The following is a 27,975-nucleotide window of genomic DNA, read 5'->3' as shown; positions in this document are numbered from 1 at the left end:
TTTAGACACTGACATGGTTAATACATTTGATACCAGCTAAACTTCATGTCTGAGGAGCGACTGAACTGGGCTGCCAATTCCTTTTAATAAGGTCCCCGGGGTTTGGATATTCCTAGATGGAGCGTGGAGGGAGGGCTGAGTCCTCAGGCCCATAACCAGATAAAGAAGCAGAGGCGTGATCAAAGCTCCAACTATTATATCCATCTGGGAATTTTTGTGAATGAAAGGAATTAAAAAAAAACCCCACCATCAATAATGTGACCTTGGACTTACAGGCAAAATGGACACTTTGGGGAAGTTGTGAAGCGTCTCCCATTCCCGCTTGAGGTACTCAATGGAGCCCACGAACACGATGTGCTTGAGCTCATGGTAATGAAAGTTGCTGGCGCGGAGTGGCATCACCAGGTTCCGGAGGCCAATCAGGGCTGAGCTGACATCGCCGAAGATGCAGACCACCACGTGGCCACTCAGGACAGTCATGGCGGCTTCACTTCGAGTCTGCAGCAAGGAGAAGTGCATGAGCACCCGAGAGGAGACCTCCTCAGGTTGTGGTAAAAACTAAAAAAATCGCCTGGTTGGCATGGCTTGGTGGTTGAGCATCGGCCTATGAACCATGAGGTCATGGTTCAATTCCCAGTCAGGGCACATGCCCAAGTTGCGAGCTCGATCCCCAGTGTGGGGCGTGCAGAAGGCAGCCAATCAATGATTTTCTCTCATAGCTGATGTTTCTATCTCTCTCCCTCCCCTCTCCTCTCTGAAATCAATAAAAATATATTTTAAAAATAACTAAAAAACCACGAGTGTAAAGAACAAACACACATAGCAAGCACTTGTTGAGTGCTTACTATGTGATATTATATGCTATAATTTTTATTTCAACAATGTTATACACATACTATATATATATTTATAATTTGAGTATGTGTGATCTATTACACTGGGTGTACTAAATATATTGAAACATATACCTGCACATACCACTACATTTTTTTATAAAAGATTTAAAAAAGATATGCCATACCTTCCTATGAGCAGATCTTTCTTAATGGTTTTCGGGGGAAAGTCAGAGGATACAGTGATATTTATTTTATTTGGAAAGGGAAGACTTAGTTTCTATTAAATTGTTGATAAAATAAGCTGTGTTTTTGCCCTGGCCAGGTGGATCAATTGGTTGGAGGGAGGGTCTGTACATCAAAACGTTGCAGGTTCGATTTCTGGTCAGGGCATATACTTAGGCTGTGGATTTGATCTCTGGTCTGGCGTGTGTGGGAGGCAACCGATCAATGTTGTTTTTTTGTTTGTGTTTCTCTCTCTCTCTAAAAATCAATTTAAAAAATCATATCCTCTGGTGAGGATTAAAAAAAAAGAGAGAGAGAGAGAGCTGTGTTTTCTGCCTCTCTTGCTGAAATGAAGACAAACTGATCAAATCCTATGTTGGTCTCAAGAAATGTGAGTTCTTAGTTCTAGACTCATCCGTGAGATGCTAAGTACATCATTGCATTAGTAGGTAGAACAGAATATCCCTAAGCCAGGGATTAGCAAACTATGGCCCACAGGCCAAATCTGGCCTACCACCAACTTTTGTATGGCCATGGCTAGTGAGCTAAGATTGATTTCTATATTTTAAAATGGTTGAAAAAAATCAAACGGAGAATATTTCACAATATGTGAAAAGTATATGAAATTCAAATTCCAATAAAATTTTATTACAACACAGCAGATTTTATTCATCTAGGTCTTGCCAATGATTGTTTTCACATTGTCACGGCAAAGCTGACTAGCTGTGACAGAGATCGTATGCCCAACAAAACCTAAATTATTTATTAAATGACCCTTTACAACTGACCCCTGTCCACTGCAGCCTGGGGTCTCCAGCAGCATGCCTGGCGTGGCTCACCTGTGTAGTTACCAGAGGAAGATTCCCCCAAATCATTAAAAAGATCTAGAGCAAGATTGACAAGAGAAACAACAGCCTGTGTCTTCCCCAACCCCTGTCCTGAATCTACAAAGGAGACAAAGGAAAGAATCAAATGACCCCCATCAGAAGAGGACACAGCTTCCCGGGAAACGCCAGTGTTAGCCACTGCTGGTGCTTTCGCTCACTGCTGGTAAAGACACCAACACAAGAAGGCCAGCTGCGGGCCTTTGTCTGCCTCTCCTTCTGGCCCAATACCTCCCACCTTGCCTGCCTTCCTGTCCACCCACTGAATGCCTGGGTAGCCCCACGTGGCTTATAATGCTTCGAGGGAGGCATATTAATGTCCACTGCACATATCAAACTCTGCTCCACTTAATCCCTAGAACTGACCCGTGTATTGATTGTTTAAATGCCAATATTGCAATTCACGACAATGTCAGGGTTATTATAGTAACCCCCAAGGAGGGGAAAAGCTAGCTTTCACTCCCTGATCGTTAGACTAAAATAGGGGCTGTTGCCATTACTGGTTTCCCTCTGTAATAGCACAGGAGCACCTAAGACACCGGCTGTAAGAAATGTTTCATAAACTGTGGCCAAGGGGGACCCACTGGGAGTCACAGCCCACATCACCACCTCATGGAGGAGACCTGGAGTTGATTATCTTGGCTGCAAGAAAGTGTGTGTGCCTGGGTACGACCAGCAGAGGGTCAACTAGACTGTAAGGTGCTGTGATGGGGCTCCTAATTATTTTGAATTGCCAGACCACCTGGGAGCTAGCTCCCTTCAACAAGCCTGAGGAATCCCAACTGGGTCCAGAGGAGAGCATCTAGAATAGGGAGGTGGGGAAGGCACCAGTTAGCAGAGTGGCTGAGGGACAGATGCTGACCCCAGAAGCTTAAATCAGCCACAACCCCACCTGGAGAACCTGTGTAAAAGAGCTCAGCTCTGGAGAATCTGATTCTGCCAGTTTTAAGGCCCACTGGAGAAACAATTCACGTGCGCACCCTGTGTCTGCCTCGCTTGCTCAAGGCCCGACTCAAGCTGGGCCTTCATGGCCTCAAACCCTTGGAAGCACAACCTGTTTATATCCAATAAGACTTCCTGGACATTTATATCCAATAAGGCTTCTCCCTGATTTGAATAGCACTGTGTGCCTCTTAACGTGTAGCTTTTAAATGTACTGTTTCATGGTTATATTTTATGTTTTCTCTCCAATTAGATTATCATTTCCTTAAGACTGAGGCCATCTCATCAGTAGCACTATTTGTCATCATCAGCCCTCCACCTGTCTACATTCTGTGCTAAGAAGGATCACAAGTGTGCAGAGCTAGATGGACACAAGCTACTGTTAAAAACACATAACAATACAGGCAGTATTCAGATTCCTTCATGACATTTAACAGTAATAATGATAACAATAGATAACTCTGTTGAGTGATATATTGGGTTTTAATTTTCACTACAACCCTATGAGTGATGGTCATTCTCATCTCATTTCCTTACAGATAACGAGAACTGAAGTGCAAGGAGGCCAAGTGACTTGTACATGGCCGTGCAGCTGCTAAACAGCACAGGCAGGCTCTGGCCCCAGAGCCGTACCCACAGAAGGGAGGGTACATACGTCCTCCCATGATGCCTTTCACAAGGCATGTGATCCTATTGTAAGGACTCCATAAATATTCAGAGGGAATTCTACTCTTGGTTCATGTTCTTATGAGAGTCCTAGCTGCTTCAATATGTGTCCTGAGTTTTAATTATTAAAAGTAATTAGCACCAGGGGCTGAGTTATCCCAGTCTGCAGTCAGAGAAACCACTGCCCTGGTGAACGTAGCTGGGGACAGAAGCGGACGGCATCGATTCGCGGTCTGTCACTCACCAGGATGACTTTCTCTATCTCCTTGGGTGCGCACCAGTGAAACATCCCAGTGGAGTCGTACTTCTTCACGTTGGAGTCCATGTTGTCAATCTGATCATTGCCGGGAATTAACAAGGGGTCATGCCTGGGGAGAAAAGGACAGGAAAGCCGAAGTGGAAAATGTGATAAATTATAAATGAAAAGCGCCCCCTGAGTTACATGGCGGAGAAGATGAAGGATGCAGAGACATGGTTGTCGCTGAAAGCCATTCCTGTGCTTGCAAAACCCATCCTTTCAAAGACAACTGCCCAAACCACCAGCACCTGGAAGAGCAGGAGACCTTTGTCAGGTAATAATTCTGCCATCCTCTCCTACTCCCCTTTGCTGCAATGGCCTTCGCGTTATTTTGTGGATTTGGTCTCCCTTTTTGTGAAGAGGTCACTCTTGGTCCTCCTCTCATTTGACTAGCTATCCAATTTCTCTAGCGTGTGCACACGTGTACACAGACACGTGCATACACACACACACAGTTCATTGTTAGCATTGGCAATGAAGAGGAAGGAATAGGAACAGGGTCTCATGCTGACTGACTGGCAAGAGGATGGAAAGCCAATTACTCGCTCTTTCTGACTACAACTTCTGACATGATTCTCTTCGCAGTAAAAGCTTTAACAGGCTGCACTTTAAATATTTTAGCAATTTGCCCAATCAGATTTTGCTCTCCCCGGCTGAAGCCCTTTAAAGATTCAGCAGCATGTCACTTCAGAGCAGACTGACTACCAAACGCCCACATCTGGAATACATAATTTCAATACTCAGCAACACCCTCTCTCCTTGCCTTGACAACTGCATTTGCACTAACTGTCCAATGGTGCTCACCCCACCCCACCTTCACCTCCCAACTGCGGCATCCCTGCAGGAGAGCCTCAAGCTCAGATGCATCTTAATACATGTGTCTTGAATTCTCAGGGCTGCATTCGCCCTCTCTTGCCTTGTCACTAGTGGAAAAGGAGGAGGCTAATACAGAGTCCTCCCCTCCAATGGATTGGCAGAGCCACACCGACACCCGTTAGCATTGCAATAGAATCAGGCAGGTCTAACAAGTTGGCAGCATAAGAAACACACTCCCGCGTGTTGGGCCATATCTGTGTCCAGATTCTGTCTCCCATCGTGGTTCTGTGCCTCAGGTTTGGGCTGGGTCATTTGGGTTGCTACAACAATGACTACGTATAGTGGGAACAATGTCCCAGGCATCCCTGCAGTGGAGCTATTTTTCCTGAACAATACTGTCCATTCAAGATCGAAAATATAAATAGGTTTAAATTCCAGATATTTACTGTAAAGTGATTTTACTTTTTAAGTAATCTACTTCAAACATCAAAGGGTGACCTTTATTTAGTTGACATTATTTTCCCCTCTGAAATTTTCCTGACACTTCTCACTTACATGTTCACAATGCAGACACTGGGGCAGCCATCCCTCCTCCATGGTCCACAGACCTAGAGTTACACTTTCAGGATGTCCGCCATGACCATCTCAGCCTCCCACCCAACTTAGGATGGGAAAGCTCTGTCTTTATTTATTCCTGAGAATTAGTTTCCAGGCTGTGCCAAATGACACAACCCATGTGAAGCAACCCAGCACAGTTATCTCCAAGGAACATACTAAATTATGATAGGAACTGTCATGCCAGGTCCTAAAGGAGAAGAACATCTCCCTTGGAATAGCATCTCAGTGGCTGGGTATTTGAGAGGTCTTGAGGTGTTGTAAACCACCAGGCTGCCTTTCAGATACTGAACTCAATCAAAAATGATTAAATAAAAAAGGCAGTTTCTGATAAAAACTGGTGTCAGATTAGGGCAAGAGCAAAGTTAGAATTTTTTGTCCTTGAAGAATGTGTAATTGTTCTATATTTATCCACTCTCTTGGACAAGTAGATGGGCAGAGACCACCATAGAGGAAAGGCTTGAGAAAATGAGCAGAATGAACTCTTGCAAGAGGATCTTAATAAAGTTGACTTGAACATAAAGAGTCCTGTTTACTGGTTGGAGAAGGAAGATTATCTCAGGGAAGTCTAAGACCCGCCCCCAATGCACTCAGGAATTAAAAGATACCCAGCAAGCAAGCCAATGAGATAGCAAGCTGACCAAAATTCCTTTTAGACAATATGTGTCTTCGGAGAGAGGACATGCATCTTGGTTCTTTCTCTTTCTGGGAAGAAATCACTCCTTGGTAACACTGGCCTCCAACCCCCATCTTAGAAAAGTAACTAAACAAGCCTTATGATCAATTACTCCTCAATGAGAGGGGAAAAGACAGCTTTTTAATGACAAGGCTCACTAATTGGATGAGGGTTTGGGGATAGCAGGTATAATTTGACACCAGGGCTGCAAGCTGATGGCACTAGGACACCCAGAAGCGCCTGGGAGGTCTCAGCGAAGTGCCATGCTACACGCTGTCTCCCCACACGTCTTTCGGCTGGCCTAGCTCATTTAAGGATAAGCATCCAGAGTTTTTCTCAAAGGGTCAGATCTGAGAACCACCAAAAACCTCCCAGAACAAATGCATTTCATTTTCTCACCAGCCATGGCACCTGGAATCTGAACTTTGGTTTCTTGACTCAGCAAAGCAGCCAATAAACATAAATCCCCTGTTCTGAGCCAGGAATCTAAGACACTGTAATGGGCAGGACACAGTTCCTCGTCAAAGACAAGGTTGTACATAACAGACAGAGAAAATGCCAATCAATAGTGTGACACACTGTGGTAAGTGTCATAGCAAGCGATGTACGAGGTAGTTTGTTCTCATTTGTCCAAGAGCAAAGCTGTTAATTGCCTGGCATTTGAATAACATTAAGGAAGGCTTCATGGGAAAGGTAACATTTGACCTAAGCCCTGAAAGGTGGAAGGAATCTCAGTGTATTTTAATTGTTGATCCATTAGTAGACATTAAGACCATCTCATAGAATTGAGGCCCAAATTAAAAAAAAAAAAAATGACACCTAAAACCATGGTGGCAGATGTCAGCTATGGTATTACCTAACCTGGGGTATAGAGGACTTGGGCCAGGTACACTAGCTGTCCCCAGATGTGAATGACGATCTAGCGGGAGATGGATCAACTGATTGAGTATGACTGACAGAGAGCAGATGAGGAACAATGCATGGTATGAAGGTAGAACAAACACCAAGTTTCCAAAAAGGAGAAATGTCATAAAAATTGAAGCTTTTTCAAAAGCGAAATGAGATGCTTCCCAAAGCAGTGGGTTTCTCACCACTTGAGACATTCCAGAGGAGCTGGGATATAGAGTGTCTTATGACAGATGTCGGGTAAGCCCAGAAGACCTTAAAGGTGTGAAGCAGTGTGCTCTCGCTAGGGAAAGAGGTGGCTAGTAGGATTCTGAAATATTGAACCACTATCGGGCATTGAGCAAGCGAAGAAAAGTTGCTGGAGTAAAGATGAGCACTAAGAACGTGGAAGACTGACAACTGTCATGGTGCCATTAAGGCTAGAGCTGGTCCTTACTCACAGAATTCCACAGCTGGGAGGAAGCTTGGAGCGTGGTTCATTCCAGCAACACGAGATGCTGAACTACTTTGGTCCAGACAGAATAAATTTCTTTACCATGTCTTTCCCGTAGCGATTTCAAGTGTTTTTACATTGGCTTATGCTGGGAAGAGAGCTCTAACATTGGTGAAGACTGAAGAATCAGTTGTCCATGGAACTTCTATATCTAAATTGAGGTTTTGGAAGTGTATCAACAGAAGCAAGTCCACGCATTTGCCACTGAGCACAGCCAACATTGCCAAGGTCAGGGCCAGGAGAGGAACAGGGAGTTTGTTGCACATGGAAAAGAGGACCAACAGAAGCATCCCTGAACCGAGCATCCAGCACCATGGGTTAACAGAATGACACAGAGAACGACTTCCACAGGCTCCCAGACAACCCCGCAATGAACACTTAGCTGGATGGAACCCAGAACCAGGAAGAGACACTGCCTTCCAATCCTAATTATTTCACGTATTTTCTCAACTCACAAGGTAATCCCAACTCCCCTGTAATGCATCCTAATGAACTCATGTCTCATCGGTTACTGACTACTTGGCCAATGTGTGTGCCTTATTTTAGGGTAATAGACACTCCAATCTGCTGTATAGGGCTGAATTGTTAAGGGCTGCATTGCTTCCCCCACACAATCTGTGTGCTGAATTCCTAACCCCAGCACCTCAGAATGTGACGGCATTTTGAGGTGTGGTCTTTAAAGAGGTAATTCAATTAAAAGGAGGTCATTAGGGTTGGTCTGAATCCAATATAACTGGTGTCCTTGTAAGAAGAGGAAATTCTGACACAGACACCTACAAAGGGAAGAAAATTTGAAGACCTGGCGATAAGAGAGCCGTCTATGAGCCAAGGAGAGCAAACTGGTACAGATCCTTTGTCCATGGCCTGAAGGAACCAACACAGTCAACATCTCCACCGAGGACTTCCACATTCCAGAACCTTGAGAAAATATTTTCTGTTGTGGTCCCCAGTCTGTGATACCTCGCTATGGCAGCCCTAGGAAACTCATGCAGTAGCTCAGCTGGAAGAAGAATAGGTCCAATGTGTCCAGCATCACCCCACTGACAGCTCTGGCTGCCCTTCTAGCACCTTACTCTCACCTGTTCAGTTAAGGGAGAAGAACATCCTATCATCAGTTTATGAATGGAACTATACTAAATATACACAATACCTTATTCAAAGAGCTTGGGCCAGAGTCATTGTCCTCACCACCATCCCCACCATACATACACATTTAGATCTACTCTACCCGAGTGGGAACTTCTCTCTGGGTCTTTAACTTACACCCGAATTTAATTTGAGGAGCAATACCGACGAGAGCCCAACTCAACAAGAAGAGAAAGCCCAGACTCCTGCCAGTTTATTTGTTCAGTAGAACCAACAGTCTCTCTCCAAATGGAGTGGTTTGGGGATAGATACTCTGGAGGACAGGAAAACACTTATTTCCTCAGTGACAATATAGCATAATGGCTCCAGCACCAAAATGTCTGTCTTCCAGTCTTGGTTCATCTCCTACTCGCTACAGTGTGCCCTGCCTCAGTTTCTTCACCTGTAAAATGGGAGCATCAATCACTGTCATTACTTAATGGATGCAGTTTGAGGATTATACCAGTAAAGTCCCATCACAGTGGGTAAGTATCATAGCTAAGGTGACACAGGGAGTGAGTGGGCGGACAGGCAAAGCTTTGGATTGAGAGGTCTCCTGACTGAAAGCCAGTGTGTCCCCATCCCACCCCTCCTGCTTGCAGGAGGCTGGACCTTTGCAGTGTCCCAGGCCACTGTGCCCTAAGCTGCAAAGACAGGGAGACCAGCACCATGAGAATTTATGAAACGCACAGCTGGCATGAATAATGGGTGGGGATGGCCCCATGAGCCCTTGTCAGGATGCTGTGCTCAGGGGAGCATCAATCATCAGTCAGGAATGGGGAGCTTTTGCCTGTCCCAACGTCTGAAGGCTCCCTTTCAGAAATGCCACGTTTTTATAGCAAATAAGGAGCCCCAGTACCTTAACTGTTTCATATCTATACTTGAATCTTAGCTCACATGTTCAAAGTCCACTTATTTAAGCAAATAAATAAGTAATAAAATTAAGCACGCCTGACTTCAAATAAAGAAGAAGAGATTACTGTGTTGAGGTTTTGCAGAACAAGGAATGCCACTTGCCATCAATGCATCTCTGGGAGTGAACTAAATGCCCGGCTACAGCAGAAACCCAGAAAGCTTGCCTTGAAGACAACAGCCTAAAGCAAAACCACAAATCCCTTTCCTAGCAAACCTGCTGTGAGGGGGCTGTTATATTTTAAAATTCCCCTTACAGGCAAATACAGCAAAGCCCAGTTTTTTTCTGTGGCAGTGAGTTCCACGCTGGATTTAAGAAATTTACATTAAAGTAAAAGAAATCAAACAAACAGAAAGTTATGAAATAGAAAAACAACCAGATTGTTTTAAAATTGTATTCTTTGCCTCGCTTGAGTTTCTGGACCTCATTTCTCCTCACAAAAGACCACTCCTGTCATCACTAGCACCCCATGTAGACTGAGGCCCACGCTGTGGTCTCCCTGGAAAATGCAGGCTTAAGAAAAGGGCAAGTTTCTCATCCATCTACAGGCTTTTCACCAAGTGGCAAATACCAGGTTTTGTTTTTTGTTTGTTTTAAATATCTTTTTATTTTGGAGAGGAAGGGAGAGGGAGAGAGATAGAAACATTAATGATGTGAGAGAATCATTGATCGGCTGCCTCCTGCATGCCCCCACTGGGGATCGAGCCTGCAACCTGGGCATGTGCCCCGACCAGGAATCGAACTGTGACCTCCAGGTTCATAGGTCCATGCTCAACCACTGAGCCATGCCAGCCAGGTGCAAATACTAACAGTTTTACTGAGTATGTATTATGTTAGGCACTATAAGGACATTTCTGAGGCCTCAAAATTTGCTTCAAATGTTCTGCCTGAAGCTGCCCTCCTAGTTGTCTCTCCCTTCCTGTAGCTCCTAAAAGAGTGAGCCACCCTTTTCCAGCAATAATCTTTGCACCCAGTAGGTGGTGCCCCCACTGAAGGCAGCAAACTCCTATTTCACTCTTCGATGTATTTCCAGAGCCCAGCAGAGAACACAGTAGATGCTCAATAAACAACCAACTACCAAGAGGAGCTAATAAATAATTTCTAGTCTCTGAACACTTTTTAACGAGTCAATGGAAACTCATCTGGCCTTTTATGGAGATCAGAAAATGTGCCCCGTGAGCTCCCTTTGATATCTTGGGACAATTCTTTTTGAGAACAACAAGGATCTGGCACTATTTTTCCCTTTACAGGGACTGTATACGAACTAGGGCATCGAGATCTAAAGAGAGACTCTGTAGTGTCTGTAACAAGTCAGGCTGCCTGGAGTGTGCCTGGAGCCAGCGGCTGTGACTGTCAGCAGGGAGGACTCGAGTCTGATGTCCAACGGTGGTCAAGACAGGTGTTCTTAATTAAGCAACTATTTAGTGCTCCAGTGCCGAGTCTGGACACTCCTGGGAGGAGGCCCCTGTAGCTGCAGGCTGCTTTCACTGTCCTGACTCAGTTAAGCAGTGGTTCTCGAAGTGTCTCCCCACGCCAGCCGCACCAGCATCGCTTGGGAGCTTGAGAGAAATGCCAATTCCCTGGCCAAGCCCAGACTGATTGGGTGAAGCTCTGCTTTCACAAGGTGCTCTAGATCAGCGGTTCTCAACCTGTGGGTCACCAACCTGTGGGTCGCGACCCCTTTGGGGGTCGAACGACCCTTTCACAGGGGTCGCCTAACACCATCGGAAAACACATATATAATTACATATTGTTTTTGTGATTGATCACTATGCTTTAATTATGTTCAATTTGTAACAATGAAAATACACCCTGCATATCAGATATTTACATTATGATTCATAAGAGTAGCAAAATTACAGTTATGAAGTAGCAACGAAAATAATTTTATGGTTGGGGGTCACCACAATATGAGGAAGTGTATTAAAGGGTCGCAGCATTAGGAAGGTTGAGAACCACTGCTCTAGATGATCCCGACACATGCTCAAGTTTGAGAGCCATTGCTATAAAGCTTTGCCCAGACGGAGAAGCTATGTGGTGAGTCAATCCTACCAAAGTTGGCCACTGTTGGCAATATGCAGACCGGAAGTCCACGGTTCTATTCAGCAAGGCCAGGGCTCTAGTGAAGCAAGCGAGGGCCTAGTGCACAATTTAAGAAGGAGCCACATATACCTCACTTTCGTCCTGACTCTTCTACTCAAATGCAAATGATAGGACTGGTGACCAAAGCACCGCCAGGTGGCCTACCCTGTGACTCTCTAGAACTTGAAAGCTCGTGTCAACACTTGATGGGATCCCTACCCAGGATACCGCACGAAGGACTCGCTCTTGCTGACCTCCATATCAATGAGCTCATCAGAAAATACACATAAAAAGAAAATAAAACATTAGTTCCTGTAAAATGCAATATTTTTGTTTCCTCCCCCTCTCTTCTTTCGCTCCATGGAGGAGCAGTTAGTAACTGAGTCCGCGAATGGAATGTTCCAGAGTCTCTGGTTGTGCTGGCCACAGGAGACCGGAGAAGGTCTCAGGTGTCACCTCAAAAGGGCTGATATTGGGTTTTCAGCAATATAAATGCGTCATTCTGGGTGCATTTTGGTTCTGGGTATATAGTATTTGCTACTATGTTGCAAGGTTCCTCCTTCATCATCTCTCCTGAGTGGTGGCTGCCCTGCCCTCATCTTCCGCCAGATGACCATCTCTGGAGTCACCTTGAAAACACCTTCAGGCCAGGCTCTAGACTAGCCCCTCTGCCAAAACTAGAGTCCTTTTCACCCTCGTTACATTTTTTTTTTTCTGCCTAACAGGTAAACAATCAAGAACTACGGCCACCTCATGCGTCACCTCTTGTTAGGCAGACACCATTCTCCAAGGGAAAAGGGAATTACTGCCTTTGTGTTGGGGAAACATCTGGGGGGACTGACAAGTCCTCATGGGAGGCTGTCGACTTCCTGTTTGTTTCTGCATTAAGAGGTACATTTACTTAGCCACACTGTCCCTGCACTCCTTCTGTATCCTGCCCCCAACTCTGGCTGGGCTCAGCCACTCTGCCATCTTCTCTTACTGAACCGGTCAAGCTGCCAGTCCTAACAGAGACCCCATGGAAGGTAAGAGTTAAAGGAGACAGAATGGGACTTAGCAAGCAGATGAGTTTATTTCACTTAATGATCAGTAAATGCCCGAGAGGGTGATCTGTTTCCCTCAAACCACAGTTCTCCTTCCGTTCAGGAAACAAATGTCTAATATTTCCTCAGTCTCATGACATGAAGCTCCCTCACAGTATTCAATTTTCCTGTTTTTTGGTGTCATCCATTATCCTTACTGGCCCGGCTGGGGACTTTGACTTTGGCCAACCCATGGTGCACAAATCCTCACAGCCCGGGCTCCTCGATCTTCCTCAAAATTCCCTAGCTCCTGGGGAAATGGGGCTAACGTGAGCTGATGTCAGGGATGCTCACGTTATGTGGGCCCTTGGGAAGACCGCGTAGCCGCTTCTAGCCCACTGTTCTGCAGCAAGCCCTGTGTGGTTTGGCGCCCCAAGGACCTTGGCAGAGGCTGGGTGGGCTGGGCCTTCCCTTCACATCTCTGTATTCATGTACCATGTGTCTCTGTGGTTTCTTTGGGAGGCCACCAGTGACCCTCCCAAACACAAGCTAGGGCACTGCCTCCTCAAACACCTGCGAGCGTTCCCCAGCACCTACGATGGGAGTGAGTGCCAGGCTCTTCTCATAGGACTCCTTGCTCCAGGGTTCAATAAGCCACTTCCTGTGGCCGGAGCACTTCCCCTCTACCCTCTATTGGGACCAATAGTGAAGGAGTTAGTAATGTGGACTTGGAAGTAATAATATGGGTTCAACTCTTCCTTATTAGCTAAGACTTACTGGATTTTACTAGACTTTACAGCTGTGACTCAGTTTCTCTATCTATAAAGGGGTGGGGGTGGGGGGGAGTAATTCCTCCTCCTGGACTGTAGTTGGGAGTCAGCGAGTTCACAGGCATGGTGCTCTTGGAAGGATGCGTGGCACCGAATAAGCAATGCACGGGGTAGGTAATATCATCAATAGAGAGTTCTCCTCCTCGGTCAGGACCAGGTTAAGTGGAACCTTCACACACACACACACACATACACACACAGGCCCGGAGGTGACGTCAGCTCCGCGGGGCCCATGCCGGTAGCTATCCAAACTGCTCCTCCTCTATTTTGCTGTATCGGCTTGACTGTCTCCTACATGAAACTAGCATTTTCAGATGGACACCACCCTAATCCATGTTACTTTCCACCTCACAGATCTCCCACGCACCTGAATGCCCCAGGCTTTCACTAAGCACCGGCTGCGTGGAAACGCATCTGAGAAAAGGAGAGAAGCAGCCGGCCGGAATGCGCAGCGTCGGTGGCTCCATCTGAGGACAGGAAGCGAGAGCCCAGGCAGGGCCTCCATGCTGTCCGCCCGCGCGAGAAGCATTCTCAGCGGCCACGCAGCATCCGAGAAGCAACGACCGGGAAGAGCTGCGTGTGGCTGTAACCTGGGCACGGGTGTCGGGAATCCGTGAAGCCGCTGCAGCTTCCCCAGGGAGAAAGAAGCCCAGCGCCCCTTCTTTCTCCCTGGGGAGACCCGCTGGAGAGTTTTCATTGGCTGTTCAGTGGGGCTTGTGAGACCCCCAAATTCAGAGCCTTGACTTAGCTATTTAGAGACAAAGTGCTTGCCCGGAAGGCCTTACAATGGAGGAATCCCGGCTACCTTACAAGGCACAGCCCACCAGGGAGGAGGCCTGGGCGGTGGGTGCTTGGTGTGCAGGAAAGCCAGGAGCAGCTCCGAAAAGCCGTCCACGCTGAGAGACCAGCAAGGACGGAGAGTACCAGGGTCCTGGCAACCTCTAGGGCCCTCTCCCCCGGGGGCTGTGAAGCCACAGGTCGCCTGTGATGACACAGGAACCCCTGTCTGGGAGCACAGACATTGGCCGTTTGGCTCGGTCTGACTGCGAGAGTTGTTTCTGTCAGGATGGCTCAAAAAGATACTGTCTGATCCAGACACACAAACGAGGCGGTTCATGTAACGAGGGCACAGAACAATGTGACCCTTAAAGATCAGGGTGAGCCTGACACCAGGACAAAAGGAGACAGAGACCCATCAGTGGAGCCCGACCGTGGTGCAGCCGGTGGAGGTCTGCAGGGAGCCCTCGGTGGAAGCCTGTTTTATTTGCAGGAGCCACGGTGCCGAATTAAATCCCACCCTCGCCCGTCTGGACTCTCCCGCTTCTCCTGGAGCTACTGCTGTGCTGGCCCATCGGCCCCTGAAACCTGCCCACACGCACAGAGTGCTTCTGCTTAGACGGCAAGCCCAAACGCATGTCGAAAAGCCCACTTCATTGCGTCCTTAGCTTCCTGAGTGGGTTTTTCAGGATCATAAGGAACAGGACCTGGAAGTCCTGTCTTTTGTAAACTAGAAAGGGAGCGTTTGGAGACTGGGGGGTGGGAGGGATGGACTGGCAAAGCCACAAGGTGCTGCACGGGCCCCTCTGTTTCTCTCCATCAACAAGAGGGATGTAGCAACAACAGGCCCTGGCAGCCTCATCGCCAGGGCCAGATACTCCAAGCCGAGCGAGCCCGTGGTCTCCATGCACACGGAGTGACGGGAAACGGAGCGGGGTTAGCACCTGTCCTTGCTCCCACAGCAGGGTCTGGGGAGCACCTGGCCCTCAGCAGTCTGAGACTTTCTGGCTCAGCAGGGGACAGCGCATCCCAGCTGAGCCGTGGCTGACACCCTGAGCCGTGGGGAACACCAGTGGGGTGACAGGAGGCCTGGCCATCGCAGCAGCCCACGGGCACCACCACCAGAAACGTGAGCTCTGAACCATGGCGAGTCTCAGCTCAGGCCTGACCACACTGAGCAGCCCCGATGCACCGTGGAACGGACAGCGCCGGCCCGGGATGACGGCCTCCCTCGGCCCCTCGCTGACAGGCAATGAAAGCAAGCCCCACTTTGAAAATTCTCCCCCATCATGCAAACTGACATAGGCATGCTTTTCAAAAACCCACAGCCAATCTGTTGATCATTACTTATTTACAAAGGCCTTCGGGCAGAAAGCCCTGTAAAAACCATACTTGATACGGTATACGCTGGCTTTTTCTGCTGGTGGAAAAAAAAGTCCCCTCCAGGCTACCTCCAACCATCACTTTCTATTGCACATAAAATGTAGCGTGGAACACTAAAGTATTTAATATATATGGTATAATATATCTACAGGAAAGGCATTTGTGTAGAAGAATGTTACCCTGGATTTGGTAATTTGATGTTTTGCTGAAGGCTACGACTTAAAAAAGCTTCCACGCCGTACAGAGGACCTGTCATCTCGGCACCCAAGAGCCAGCAGAATAAAGAAGGACCCTTAAGCAGCAAAACTTTGACACAGCTTTGAAGCATATGAAAACAGTATAACTCCTCAGAATTATTATTACTCAAGATCAAAGAAATAAGCCGTCCTTTACATAGCAAACAGGCACAGGGAATTTGGCTCCAAAGGTTTCAGATTTTTCAGACACTTCTCTTTATTTATTTATTATTTGCTTCTCTAAATTTAGGCAAAAGAAAAACGCCTGGGCTTTTCTCTACTTTCAACGGACAAAACTGTTCGCATTAGATAAGGCGATTACCTACAGGTGAGAGACTAGGAACTGAATGCCAGCAGGACATCTGGCTTCACAATGAGAAGCTTGGCGGTTGGCACATGTCATTCCTCCTCATATACGGCAAACAAGCATGTACATCAGTGAGACCCCGGCAAGGCTGAGCGGAGGGGAAGGCAGAGGACTGGTTAGGAAACATCTCACAGGAAGAGATGGTCGCAATGGGAAGGACATGGGGCCGGTGAGTCCTCCACGGGGCCTGGTGTCCTCAAGGGCGGGGAGGAGACTGCCCACCTCTGTCCCAGAAAGGTGCTCGGGGAGGACCAGGAAGATGTGAATGTGGTGGATACGAGGGAAGGAGAGAAAAATCACCATCAGTGTCCAATAATCAAAGTGAGAAGAGTGATCAAGGCAAATGAAAAGAAGAAAGTAACTTAGCAATGGTGGGTGTTTCCATGACATGACCTCTTAGGGAGAGCAGTGCCAGTATGAGACCACCCCTGCCGCTGGGAGATGCTAGGGAGGGAGGGCATTGTAGAGAATATGCACTGAGATTGGCAGATGAATTGAAGACAAAAAAGGGAAGATAAGAGATAAAGAGGCCAAGAAGAGGAACAGGCTGAAATTTGGTTTCACTTTCTATTTCCATAATCAAGATAGAAAGATAGCATATGAAAACAGTATGAAGGGAAGGGAAGGGAAGGGAAGGGAAGGGAAGGGAAGGGAAGGGAAGGGAAGGGAAGGGAAGGGAAGGGAAGGGGAGGGGAGGGGAGGGGAGGGGAGGGGAGGGGAGGGGAGGGGAGGGAGGGGAGAGGAAGGGAGGGCAGAGAGAGGAAGGGAAGGAGGAGAGGGAGGGAGAGAGGGAGAGAGGGAGAGAAGGAGAGAAGGAGAGAAGGAGAGAGAGAAGGAGAGAGAGAGAGAAAGCACACACTGTATTTCATAATTAATACTGCTTTTGGTCAGAGCAGAACAGGATTACTTTTGAACTTTGCTTTGGCAAGTCCACAGATTATTGGACTTTTTTATCAGTCAAAATCAATTAACAGAAATTTGATTTCAGGCGACAGGATGAAAGGGGGGTAATCTTCAGGTTCCTTTTTGATTGTGAGGATACATCGCACATATGGCCCTCAGTACAGACAGCAGTCCTCACAGGGCCCCCAGCAGAAAGACTAGCCGGAGGCGCGCTGGCCCACGCGCTCCCGGATTGGCTGCCACCGTCATTAGTGCCACTGCTGGTTAGGAGCGACACGGGGACAGGACAGGATGACAGCTCCGCCTTTAAAGCCTGTGTATTTTTCAAACAGCTTTCCCAACTGTTTTTCATGACAGGGTTTTTTCAGCTCTATCATTAACTGCTGACAAGCTGACGGAATAAATACTCCAGTCTTTGAGAAGCCATGGAAGACCCCATCCCTCCCAGACTCCTGCCAGCTGGGAAGGGTGGCACTGGGCCGGGGCTGGTGGGGAGGGGGTGCTGAAGGGAGGGGAGGAGCTAGAGGGGACCCCCAGGCCTGGGGCCCCTCTCCTTACCTCATCAGCTTGGGCGAGGAGCCGGGGGAGTTCCGCATGCCTCCATTCCGCTGCTTTTTTTTGGGTGACAGCGTCGAGGGCTGCTCATCTTCAACTGGAAATACAGGTAGCTCATGAGATTATGGACAGGGTGAGTGAGGGCAGACTGCGCAACACAGCAAGATATCAAAGGACACACACGCACAGCTCAGTCACGCACTAGGAGCTCAGGGCTGCCTTTTGGACCCAGTGACAAAGACCCATGTGTTAGTCTGAGAAGCCGGCTCAGAGGAGGCGAAAGCCCCCTCTTTACACTCCAGCGTTTGAACATGCACTTCAAACAGACTACAACAGTGTGTACGCACCCTGCCCTAAAAAAAGAAAGGAAGGCGAGATTTATCCGCATACAAAATATGGTGCTATAGATGGGGACACGCAATCATTACTCTCAAGAGATCATTTTGGTTACTTGGCTTTGCTGGGTAATCGAATGGGTTTTCTCGTAACCAAAATCAGAAATCAAGTTGTTTGGAAATCGCAGCACCCTAGCTGCCAGCGACTTCTGCTTCTGCGAAGGCACCCACTTCCCTGGTCCCTGATCCCTGTGCCCCAGGAAGAGCCTGGGGAGAGGCTAGGATTGGAGGCCTTCGCAGCCAAAGTCTCAGTCACTCAGGACTGGGGACGTGGGCGCGTGCTGACTCAGGAATCCGCAGCCCACTCAGCCCTTGTCCCTCCACCTCCCCAAAAGGGGGGCTGCACACATGGGATCCTTTCCTACTTTATCAGGACAGTTGGACGGGACTGCAAGGTTGGAGAACCGGGCAGGAGAAGAGCCCCCAAACGAAGGAGGAGGTTGCCATTGAATGATATCTCTGATGACGTGGTGAGGGGCAGGGAAGGAGGGCAGCACAGGGGGTTGGGAACCAAAGGCTGTTTCCCGAATGTCTAAGCTACACAGAGCGCTAAGCAATGTGAAGCTTCGCTCACACACAGCACAGCACGCGCCACTGCCTTTGCCCAAAGACACCCACTCACAAGCTTTGCAGAGGCATCAGCCCGCACCATGCTTCTTTTTAAGAGAGTTGCTTGATAAATTAGCAGATGCACACCCAGCCTGTCCCCCGAGGGCATCAGCGGGAAAATTCTAGTCCCCCTCTCCGCACCCCCACAATTCAGGCTACAGCTGTAATGGCAAGAAGGAAAAGTAGGCTCCTCGGGTTCGCATAGTTGACTGCAACACAGAGGGGGAGGAAGCACCCCGAAACCCAGAGTGCACAGCAGTGACCTTAAGGCTAAGAAGAGAAATATTAGCAGTGATGACATCGGAAGATGCTTGACGTTTGTTAATGGTGTCCAAGTCATGGGTTGGAAAGAAACCGTCACCTCAGCTACTTGATCTTGTCCAGAAAGACCCATCTCAGCACCTGCATTCTATGGCACTTCCCTGAAGACCCTGAGTAAGTGTGTGTGTTATGATACAGGGTTCCAAAGGGATGACAGTCATCCAACTACCTTCTGAACCTGCTCCAGGGTATCGCACCTGGCACCCCACCCCCCTTCCATTGCCAGTCTAAGGTTGTCTAAATTCTGGCTGACACAGGGTAAGGGAACAAGAACGTGGTTCAAATTGAGAGCTACTCCAGAAGAAACGAAGGCAAGGAAGCACCTGCAAATGCCCACAGCCCACTCGCTCTGCCACCCTCCCCATCCCCCCAGAGGCCCGTGCTCAGGCTTCGACCATATCAGTCACTTAGAGCTCCAGGCTGGAACTATGTGCCTGGGAGGATATCGCATCTTATCGGAAATGAGTATCCACAGCAAATCACACCGAGACTAAACAGCACTTAAAAGATTAAAGGAAAGAAATACCAGCCACATAAATGGTATAGAAAAAATCACTTAGGGTTGATACGCATCTCTCAGCGAGCAAACAGGCACTCTGAGCTTGACCTGAATTCATCTTGCTTTCACAGGCAGGGCCGGGCATCCCAGGCAATAATGGGGCAGAAAGGCAAGGAGACTGAGATTGAGAGAGAGAGAGAGTGTGTGTGTGCGCGCATGTGCGCGCGCTCGCATGCGCACACTTCTGCACTTAGAATGGGGCAGAAAGTCTTACACTGACTCCACTGGTAATGCAAGGTCACCCTTTAATGTGGACCACTTACGGCGGGCCTACGTTAGTTGAGTAGCACGCCAGACTGAATAACGTGTGTGCATGGGGATGAAAGTTCTTTTCTTCGCTATCACATGAACCTTTCAAGGGTTAGAATGAAACATCCAAAAGGCTCTTGGGCCTAGTCCACTCTGGCTAACTTGACTCAAAGCCGCCAGATGTTGCCATGATTTTGTCCAGAGTAGTTAAGACCTGAACAGAAGCCACACTCGCGGCATTTCCGTTGGATTCTTTTGCTAAGTGCTTGGCTTCCCAGTTGCACTCGGCCTACCATAAAGAGCCCTCTTCGGTTAAGAGCTGGTTCTCCTTGCGTCTTGTTGCTGTCTGTTTGCCTGCAGGGATGTTCAGATGGAAGGAAGACTTGCAAGTTGATACCTGTTAGCCAGCTCCAGGGAGACACCTCGTTCTGCTGCGAAAGCTATGCCTCCTTCTATGCAAGGAAACTATTTATTTTCATTGCAAGTCAGAACGATCATCCATCATAATCAGACTGCATTTAAAGTGGGATTTGTTCTCTTCAATGCAACCCGTGTTCAAAGGTTTCCTCCTGCACTCACGGCCTGGCAATGCAGATCTGCTCCCTGCAGAGACGGGGACAGGTCCCCAGCTTAAACATGAACGCTGTGCAACGGAGACTATTACCGATGGCTTAGTTCCCACAAGAGAAGCAGTGATCCCTTCTTTCTCGTAAGTAGAGTATAAACCATATTTAATTATTATCCTTGACCGCCGATTTCTGCATATTTAAAGAAAGCAAATCTAGGAAAACTTTCAGGTAAGCTATAAAATCAAATTTCCATTTCATGGCTCCTGTGACTACATGAGAGGAATAAAAATTGGATTAAAAGGGAGACTGAAATTTACATACTTTCAAGAAAGGCACATGGATTGACCTCATGCCGACACACATTCACAGGTTCCTGGTGAGCCTGCTTTGTGGCTCATTACCGGACACCTCGGTCTCCGGCTCTCGCCGCTTCAAGCTGGGGAAGCCTCATGAAGATACGATCTGTTAAAGGAACCTGAGTTACCAGCTCCTTTAAAACACAAACAAGTTGAGGAATCCAAGTGGAATTTTTATAGGAGCTGAACTCCCTCCAGTCTCCGCGTCCTCATAAAAGCCGAGGGCTCGTTTCTGCACATCCCTAAGTATAACACTTAATGTGCTGCCGTAACTTCCCAGCGCCCGCCCGTCTAACAGGCACTGCATCCAACAGCTTTACAGTCGGGGAGACTCCGTGCTAGAAAAATGTCAGGCAAGTCTAATGAGGCTAGGATCCCTCGGCTGGCGCTAGACTTTAATTTAAAGTTACAACAATGTTTTAACATGTTTGCTTATACTTGACTAAAGAGGGTTCATTATTTCGATGACATAACCTCCAGACAACGTTCTGGGAATTGATTGAGGACGTGGTGGTAATCCCAACAGCCTGAGTGCAGAGTCGAACATCTGTAACGACATTTTGCTCGACTTTTCATCGTCATTCTGTTTTCAAGCAAAAAGCAAGGCAACATCTTCCAGAAACACTGGCCAGAACTCTGGGCTTAGTTCAAAATGATCATATATTTTACTAGATTTTTTTTTTAAAAAAAGAAATCCCTCTCTTTATTGGCCTAGCCAACTTGCAAACAGTGTATCAAGGTTCACTGATGCCTTTGTGGGCCCTTTGAGTCAAACGGGCAATGATTTCACCTTTCAGCTTTCCCACATAATCCGGGGCCCCGGCACACGATGAACCCGCTGCTCAGCTCCAACCTGGGGCACCTTCCTTCTTCCCCGTTTCCTCCACGGGGTTTAGGGGGATGCTGCCCTCTGAGACTTAAAGGTGAGTTTGTTGGCTGGAGTTAAGACATAGTTCAAAGCAAATAAACTCAGAAATGTAATAAAAGGCCAACGACCCATAAACATGAGTTGACTGGCTATCTCCACATTACATTATTAATCACCACATCTGGAGAAACCCACATCTGCACACACTTAGCAGGTCATTAGTAATGTCATATTCACACTGGAATCACTCAGTAAGAGGCATGCAAAGTGGCTTGAACGTAAAAGGCATCTAGCTAACAGGGCTCCCGACTGAAGTCTTGAGCGAGCTGCGAGTTGGCGGGAGGGTAGTTTTAATTATTATTTATTGGTCTTTATGGTTTTTCTCTTTGGCATTTTGCTGCCCAGCATGCTCCGTGCATGCTGAAATCCACGGTAGTGCATCTTTCTTCTTCAATTGAGCCCAGCATGCTAAGGGGAAGCAGGAGGGGTGCAGGGCAGTTACTACGCATGGGGGTGGGTTCCAGGGCTCCTTCACCTGGCTTGGTCACAAGCTGAGAATTGTGGGTTGTGTTCTTGCACTCAAATGGGTCTTTGGGGCGGCGCGATCTAGCTTCCACCTTGACTGCCAAACAGTAACGAGAAAAGAAAACTGAAATTAATCCTTCGTGCAGTTCTTCATTGGAAAAGTTGAAAACCAGTTTTAACATGAACCAGAATGATAGCTTTGAATGAAAATGGAAGTTTGGTCCTCACAGCTACCTTGAGAGTTTTCTTTACTTTTACCCCAATGACGTCTGGAAATTCTTTTTGCTGTGTTATTGTCATCGGTGTCAGAAGGGATAATGTATCAGGAGATAATCTTATTTGTGCAATAATTTCCAAATCCATAGAGTTCCCCTCTGCCTTTCCACATACACAGACTTGGAAAGCTTAGTTCAGTAGTGAGATGCGACTCCTCTCTCCCGAAGCCTGCTAAAACGCAGCCCACTGAACCATCATTACATTCCGAGTCATCAGCCGCAAGGTTAGACGATGGTTTTCATCTCAAACCACCGGCTTGGCTAGCCCCTTGGTTGTAATATCGCTGCCTAACTTTCATTAAATGTTGTGGGTTTGCCAGTCCTAAGGGGGGGGGGGGCGCCCTTTATCCTTGTGTCCTGAGGGACATCAGTGAAGATTGGGGTGTGTTTTCAGTCTTTCAGGATGTGAATGAGGGTACAGAGCGGGCAAAGCTGCTGGCCTGCAGATTGCACAGTGTGCTTCTTGATTTCTGTGGGTTTATCAGACTTTGTCCCCAAGAAAAATCCTACCAGTCATAGTACTACAGCCAATCTGTAACTCACAACAGACATAACTCCCAGGCTGACCCGGCCTCCCTCTAATACAGACGCCTAAGACTTCCGCCAGGGAGTCTGGCCTACGTAACCTGAAGGTCTTACAGCGCAGCCACGTTAGAGCGACCCTGGCACTGGAGCTCAGGACGGTGCCTGTGTTATGACGGGACATTTCCCGCCTCATGATGACAGACCCCAGAACCCTGGCTGCCTGGCACACATACCAGACTAGAGAGAGGGTGAGGGTGTGTCCTTTAGCCATGGAGCAAAATCAGCAGCAAGAAACACAAACGCCAAATAAGAAACCCATTCGGTGCGCTGGGTCCTATACTTCCTGTGAAGGAGCACTTGACTGCTGTTTCAGGATGAGTCCCCTCGGGGGACATGCACCTGCCCATCAGTGAGGTTGGGCAGCCATGCACAGCGAGAATGAGGTAAGATAGCCAAGTTCTATGCCAGGGCTCAGTGGGCAACTAATGTGGGTGATGTCCTTGCAAGGAGCATTTCTGCTCTGACAACCTTGGGAGAACACGTATCACCAAGAACTTTGGTAAACACGTTGCAGGGTTATTGATAAGATCAAGCCAAAAGCTATTTCTAAAAGATCACAGTGAATATTAATACAGTTAATGAAAAGATGAAAGTTGCTGCCTCTCAAAAGCAATGCCAACAATAATATCTCCAACATAGAGCATATATAACTCCCTACAAGTGAGCAATGCCTTTATCACATACATTATCAGGCAGGACGATTTTACAGCTTCTAGCTGAGAAGTAGGATATACATTTATTTGGAAAACCTAGAGGGTGTAAGTTAAAGAAAAAACAACAACCTGCCATTATGTACAGTGAGGACAGAAAGCATCTATAAGTAACCCACCTGCCCTGGCGCAGCCACAGGGAGCACCCACCTGCCTGTAGTGAGCTGAGGAGCGGGGGGGGGGGGGGGAAGGGACAGGGAAGGGGAGGGGGCAGAGAAGGGGAGGCCTGTTGGTGCTTTCACATCTCTGGCTTTTGTGGAGCTAATACGAGAATGAGGAGGGAGGCTTTAAGGAACAATAGGTTATGTAGAAGTTAATCACAGGGTATATTTCTGGCTTTATTCACTGCCTAGGAAACCTGAATTGTGTAACTTTGAGTCCATCAACACAGAATAATGAAAGAATTCAGCTCCCACATGGGAGAGAGAAAAACAGTATATAAGTGTGTTGACAGAATCTACATGACTTGCACTGCAATATTCTCTACAGAAACACTGTGGGCCCAACGAATCTTCTAGAATCAAAGGGAAATGCCAGGCTCACATTCCTCCATCCCATCGCAGACCATAAGCCTGTTCTATATGTATCTCGGTCAGAGTCCAACATTCATCAAAGTCCCTGTATCTAGAATCTCAACCCATATATCTTCACTAAGAACTTGACCTGCTGTAATAACTTGCCCAATGCTCGGTTCTGCTCAGCATTTGGTAGAAAATTCCATCTGGTTGCCTGTCTCTTTTCTTTCTTTTTTCCTTGGAACAGACTGTCTCCATCAGCTCAAGGGCAAAGAAAAGGCTCACGCAAAGACCACTCAGTGTTGGCTTCCCAGAGATGAGATGGAGATGAATAAGCAAATATGCAACTAAAATGCACAATGCAAGAAATTCCCTTGAATTATGGCTGTGGAGGTTGGAGACAGGGAAGGTAGGAGATGGAAGACAACTGTTACTTTGAATTAAACTGGAAAAAACGTGCAGGAGTCCAATAAAAACAGCCTGTTTTCAACTTTCCTTCTCTGCCTACTCCCTACACCAACAAGTTAGTGAAGGCTTTGAGGCCAAAAAGTGTACCAGACTCCTTCATGTAGCCCTGGCAGGGGCAGTGCGTGCTTGCGGGGCTTAGGGTTTCAGAACAGGGATGAAATGTGCCAAGTCCCTGGCACCAAAAGCTGCTTTCTTTCTTCTTATATTTCTCAAGTTCAGGGATTAGTAAACTGTTGTCTTGAACATGTTTTTGTATGGGCTGTGGGCTGAAATTTTTTTTTACATTCTCATTTATTTATTTAAGATTTTTTTTTTTAAGAGAGAGAGAGGAGGGGAGAGGGAGAGACAGAGTAAAACATCAATGTGAGAGCAAAACATCGATCAGCTGTGCCTCTGGCACGCCCCTGTTGGGAATCGAGTCTGCAAGCCTCGCCTGTGCCCTGACCGGAATTGAACCAGCACCCTTTCTGTGCACAAGACGACACTCAACCAACCAAGCCACACCTGCCAAGGTAGTTTTTACATTTTCAAATGGTTGGGGGACAAAATCTAAGAAGAAAAATATTTAATAGCGCGTTAAAATTACACAAAATTCAAATTTAGTGGCTGTCAATAAAGTTTTATTGGGACATGGCCAGTCGTTTGTTTATCTGTTGTTTATATCTGTTTTCCCTTTACAATGAGAGAGTCCAGCGGTTGCAGTAGAGACTGCATGGCCAAAGAGCCTGAGAGATTTATTAGCTGGCCTTTGATAGAAAAGGTTTGCTGACCCCTCACTTGCCTTCTCACAATTTTCTAATTCCCTGTCTTCTAAAAGGACAACATTTTTTTCCAACCTTCCAGGATGATGAAACAATAAAAGAAACATGCATGGAGCCACTCCAAGTGAACAAATTTGGTGACGTTGGGAGGGACAGAGGTAGTTTGGTGACTGGAATGCCCCTACCACCCAACCTACTATTAGTCCTACAGGTGCCCTTGCATTAGGGGAAACCAGTCAGGCGAGTTTCCCCCTTTCTTTCCTTTTAAATCTTTATTATTGATTTTGAGAGAGGGTGAAAGAGAAAGAGAAACAGTGATGTGGATGTGTGTGGCGAATATCAACCGGCTGCCTCCTGCACACCCCCTACCAGAAATTCAGCCGCAACCTGGTCTTGTGCCCTGACTGGGAATCAAACCAGCAACCTTTCGGCACAGGGGAGGAGGCCGAACCGACCGAGCCACACCAGCCAGCGCGAGTTTCCCCTTTTCCATCTCCAGCTAAGTTACAGCCACCCGCCCTGCACTTTGAGAATCAGGCAAACCACATCTACCAGGAGCAGTTCCTTGAAGCTGTCAGTGTCGGCTGCAAGTCCACCCTGCACGAGTCCCGACAGGACAACAGATTAACCATTAGGCTAGATATGTTGAAAATATACAGCTTCAACCTTTCCCCAGCTCGCTCAGAGCGATATATAGATGATTATTTCAAGCGTCAGCTGCCGCACAGATTTAAACCCCGGCACAGTAACTCCTGGATTCATCTGCCCCTTGTCAAACTTGCACAGCTTTCATTGCAGGATACGCGGTGTGGCAGTTTCACTGTGAATCCAGAATGATCCAGACGGCTGCTGTCTCTTTGTTAACAAGAAGCCAAACTGATGAGTTTGTAATGCATTTCTTATCAAAGGTAGTTTCAGAAACGAAAATGTGTCCCATCAGTTTGGCTGGGTTTCACAAAGACTAGATTATGGGCTTAATCAGAACATCTCTGTTATTTTCGTGAGGAAATAGATAATTCTGCATCCATCCCTTTAAAATCACTTTATGCCAATGAATTATGTATTTATGAATTTATAATTATCCTTGATTTTTCCCCTCCTGCAGTATACTTAATAAAACCATCAGCTGGAGCCTACAAAGCAATAGGGCTTAATAGATACAAGCATGCTAATATCTTTTTTTCAGTGAATGCTGATCCTTCTGAGCTGTGTGTCTACATTGATCATTGTGGAAAAAAGGGATAGTAATTTTCAACTCACACATTTAACAAAGACAAAATGGACTGTGATGGAATTTATGGAGCCTGTAAAGGAGCTCTTTTTCTAATATGGTTTATTATCAAGTAGATTCGTGATCACTGTAGGACAAATCAGGCCCCCCTGAAATGCACCTAGAAAAATGCCTATGCATTCAGAGCACCGTTCCTGGCACAGCAGAAGTGCCCATATGAATGGCGGCAGCTGCCAGTCTTCTGTTGGGCTGTTATACTTGCTACTGACGTGAAATTCAGTACTTAGATCCCAGCTTTAAAAACACTATTTATCCTCTCTTTATTTAAAATTCTGACTTTTTATTCATTGTGACTTTTTTCCTCCCTTTTTAATTTAAAAAAGTATTGCATTAAACCGTCATCTATCTTAATTACTGAGGTTTATGCTGCCCCCTTACACTGGGTGTCCACGGTAAATGCCTCACTCCAGTCCCGGCCCTGCCTGTCCGGCTGCCAGGGTGCTCTGGTGCTGGCCCTGCCATCCCGCCTGTCTTCACGCAGAAGGCCTCTTCTTCTGTATGTGTGTCTACCCGCTCCCTTGTGCCGAACCGGGTAAGACGAACACAAAACAAGTGTTATTCTTTTGATCGCTTCATGCTGCCTGCATGAGATTGGTAAGGCAGACCCTTGCCAGAAAGGCTTCCTTAGGGATTCACAAATTGTCAGACATCCAGAGGAGCGGAGGAAGGATCGCGCTGCCTCGGGCATCTGAGCTTTGCCACCTGCCCAGGGTGAGAAACAGAAGAGAGCGCGGCGCCGGTCCTGCCCCGACCTTATTTCGCACCTCCCGTCACACCGCCTGGCTAACACGGCGCCGGCTTCCGGTCCCTCTTTGGGGCACAGGTTTTTATGTGCTTATATGTTTTGACTCAGATACTATGTTTCTTCTCTTTTTGTTTCTCCTCCCCTTAAGCCGCTTCAAGTAAACATGACGGGCAGAAAACGCCAATCACATGTTCATTCCCATTTTCACTTTGTTACTTGCATTTTTTAAGTTAATGCTTGCCCCAGTGACTCAATATGGAGACCAGCCTAGAATTGAATTGTGTATGTGTGGAATGGTTCTCTAAACCATAAGCTGGTATACAGGTAAGGGCCGTTATTATTATTAATATCATTATTACCATTGGCTCATTCATAAACACCGTATTTTCCATTGAGCCAGTTGTATCAAAAGCCCCCGAGAATTCTAATATGTATTCCAGATGGCTGCCCCGATACTTTCTCTGGAACGCAGATAAAGGTAAAATGCATGAGTCTTTAGTGCAACCCAGGTACACCACATGGCCCGATGAAGAATGTTCTGCCAGAACACTTTAGAAATGCTGAATGCTTTTAACCTTGGGAGGTAAGACCAGTCCCAGATTGTGATTTTACGCTAAACACAGCATT

At 47.1% G+C, this 27,975-nt stretch overlaps 1 protein-coding gene across 8 annotated transcripts in view; it reads right to left on the bottom strand.

The window, feature by feature from the left end:
* KCNMA1 (potassium calcium-activated channel subfamily M alpha 1) overlaps window positions 1-27,975 on the bottom strand; it is a 683,439-nt gene that overhangs the window by 64,116 nt on the left and 591,348 nt on the right. For 6 of the 8 annotated variants that reach the window (XR_013996758.1, XM_081105313.1, XM_081105315.1 and 3 more), the window contains exons 19-21: window positions 17,551-17,644; window positions 3,795-3,918; window positions 274-498 (exon numbers count right to left, since the gene is read on the bottom strand). Coding sequence is in view for 7 of the 8 variants with exons in the window: in XM_081105313.1 (XP_080961439.1) it covers window positions 274-498; window positions 3,795-3,918; window positions 17,551-17,644 (443 nt within the window). In the remaining variant the exon portion in view is untranslated. Of the gene's footprint in view, window positions 1-273; window positions 499-3,794; window positions 3,919-17,550; window positions 17,645-22,008; window positions 22,096-27,975 lie in introns of all 8 variants that reach the window. The other 2 variants (XM_081105317.1, XM_081105318.1) reach the window with 1 other exon arrangement.

The sequence above is a fragment of the Myotis nattereri genome, assembly GCF_964212035.1.
Source record: "Myotis nattereri genome assembly, chromosome: 13".
NCBI lineage: Eukaryota > Metazoa > Chordata > Mammalia > Chiroptera > Vespertilionidae > Myotis > Myotis nattereri.
This window is presented reverse-complemented; position numbering and strand designations above follow the sequence as displayed.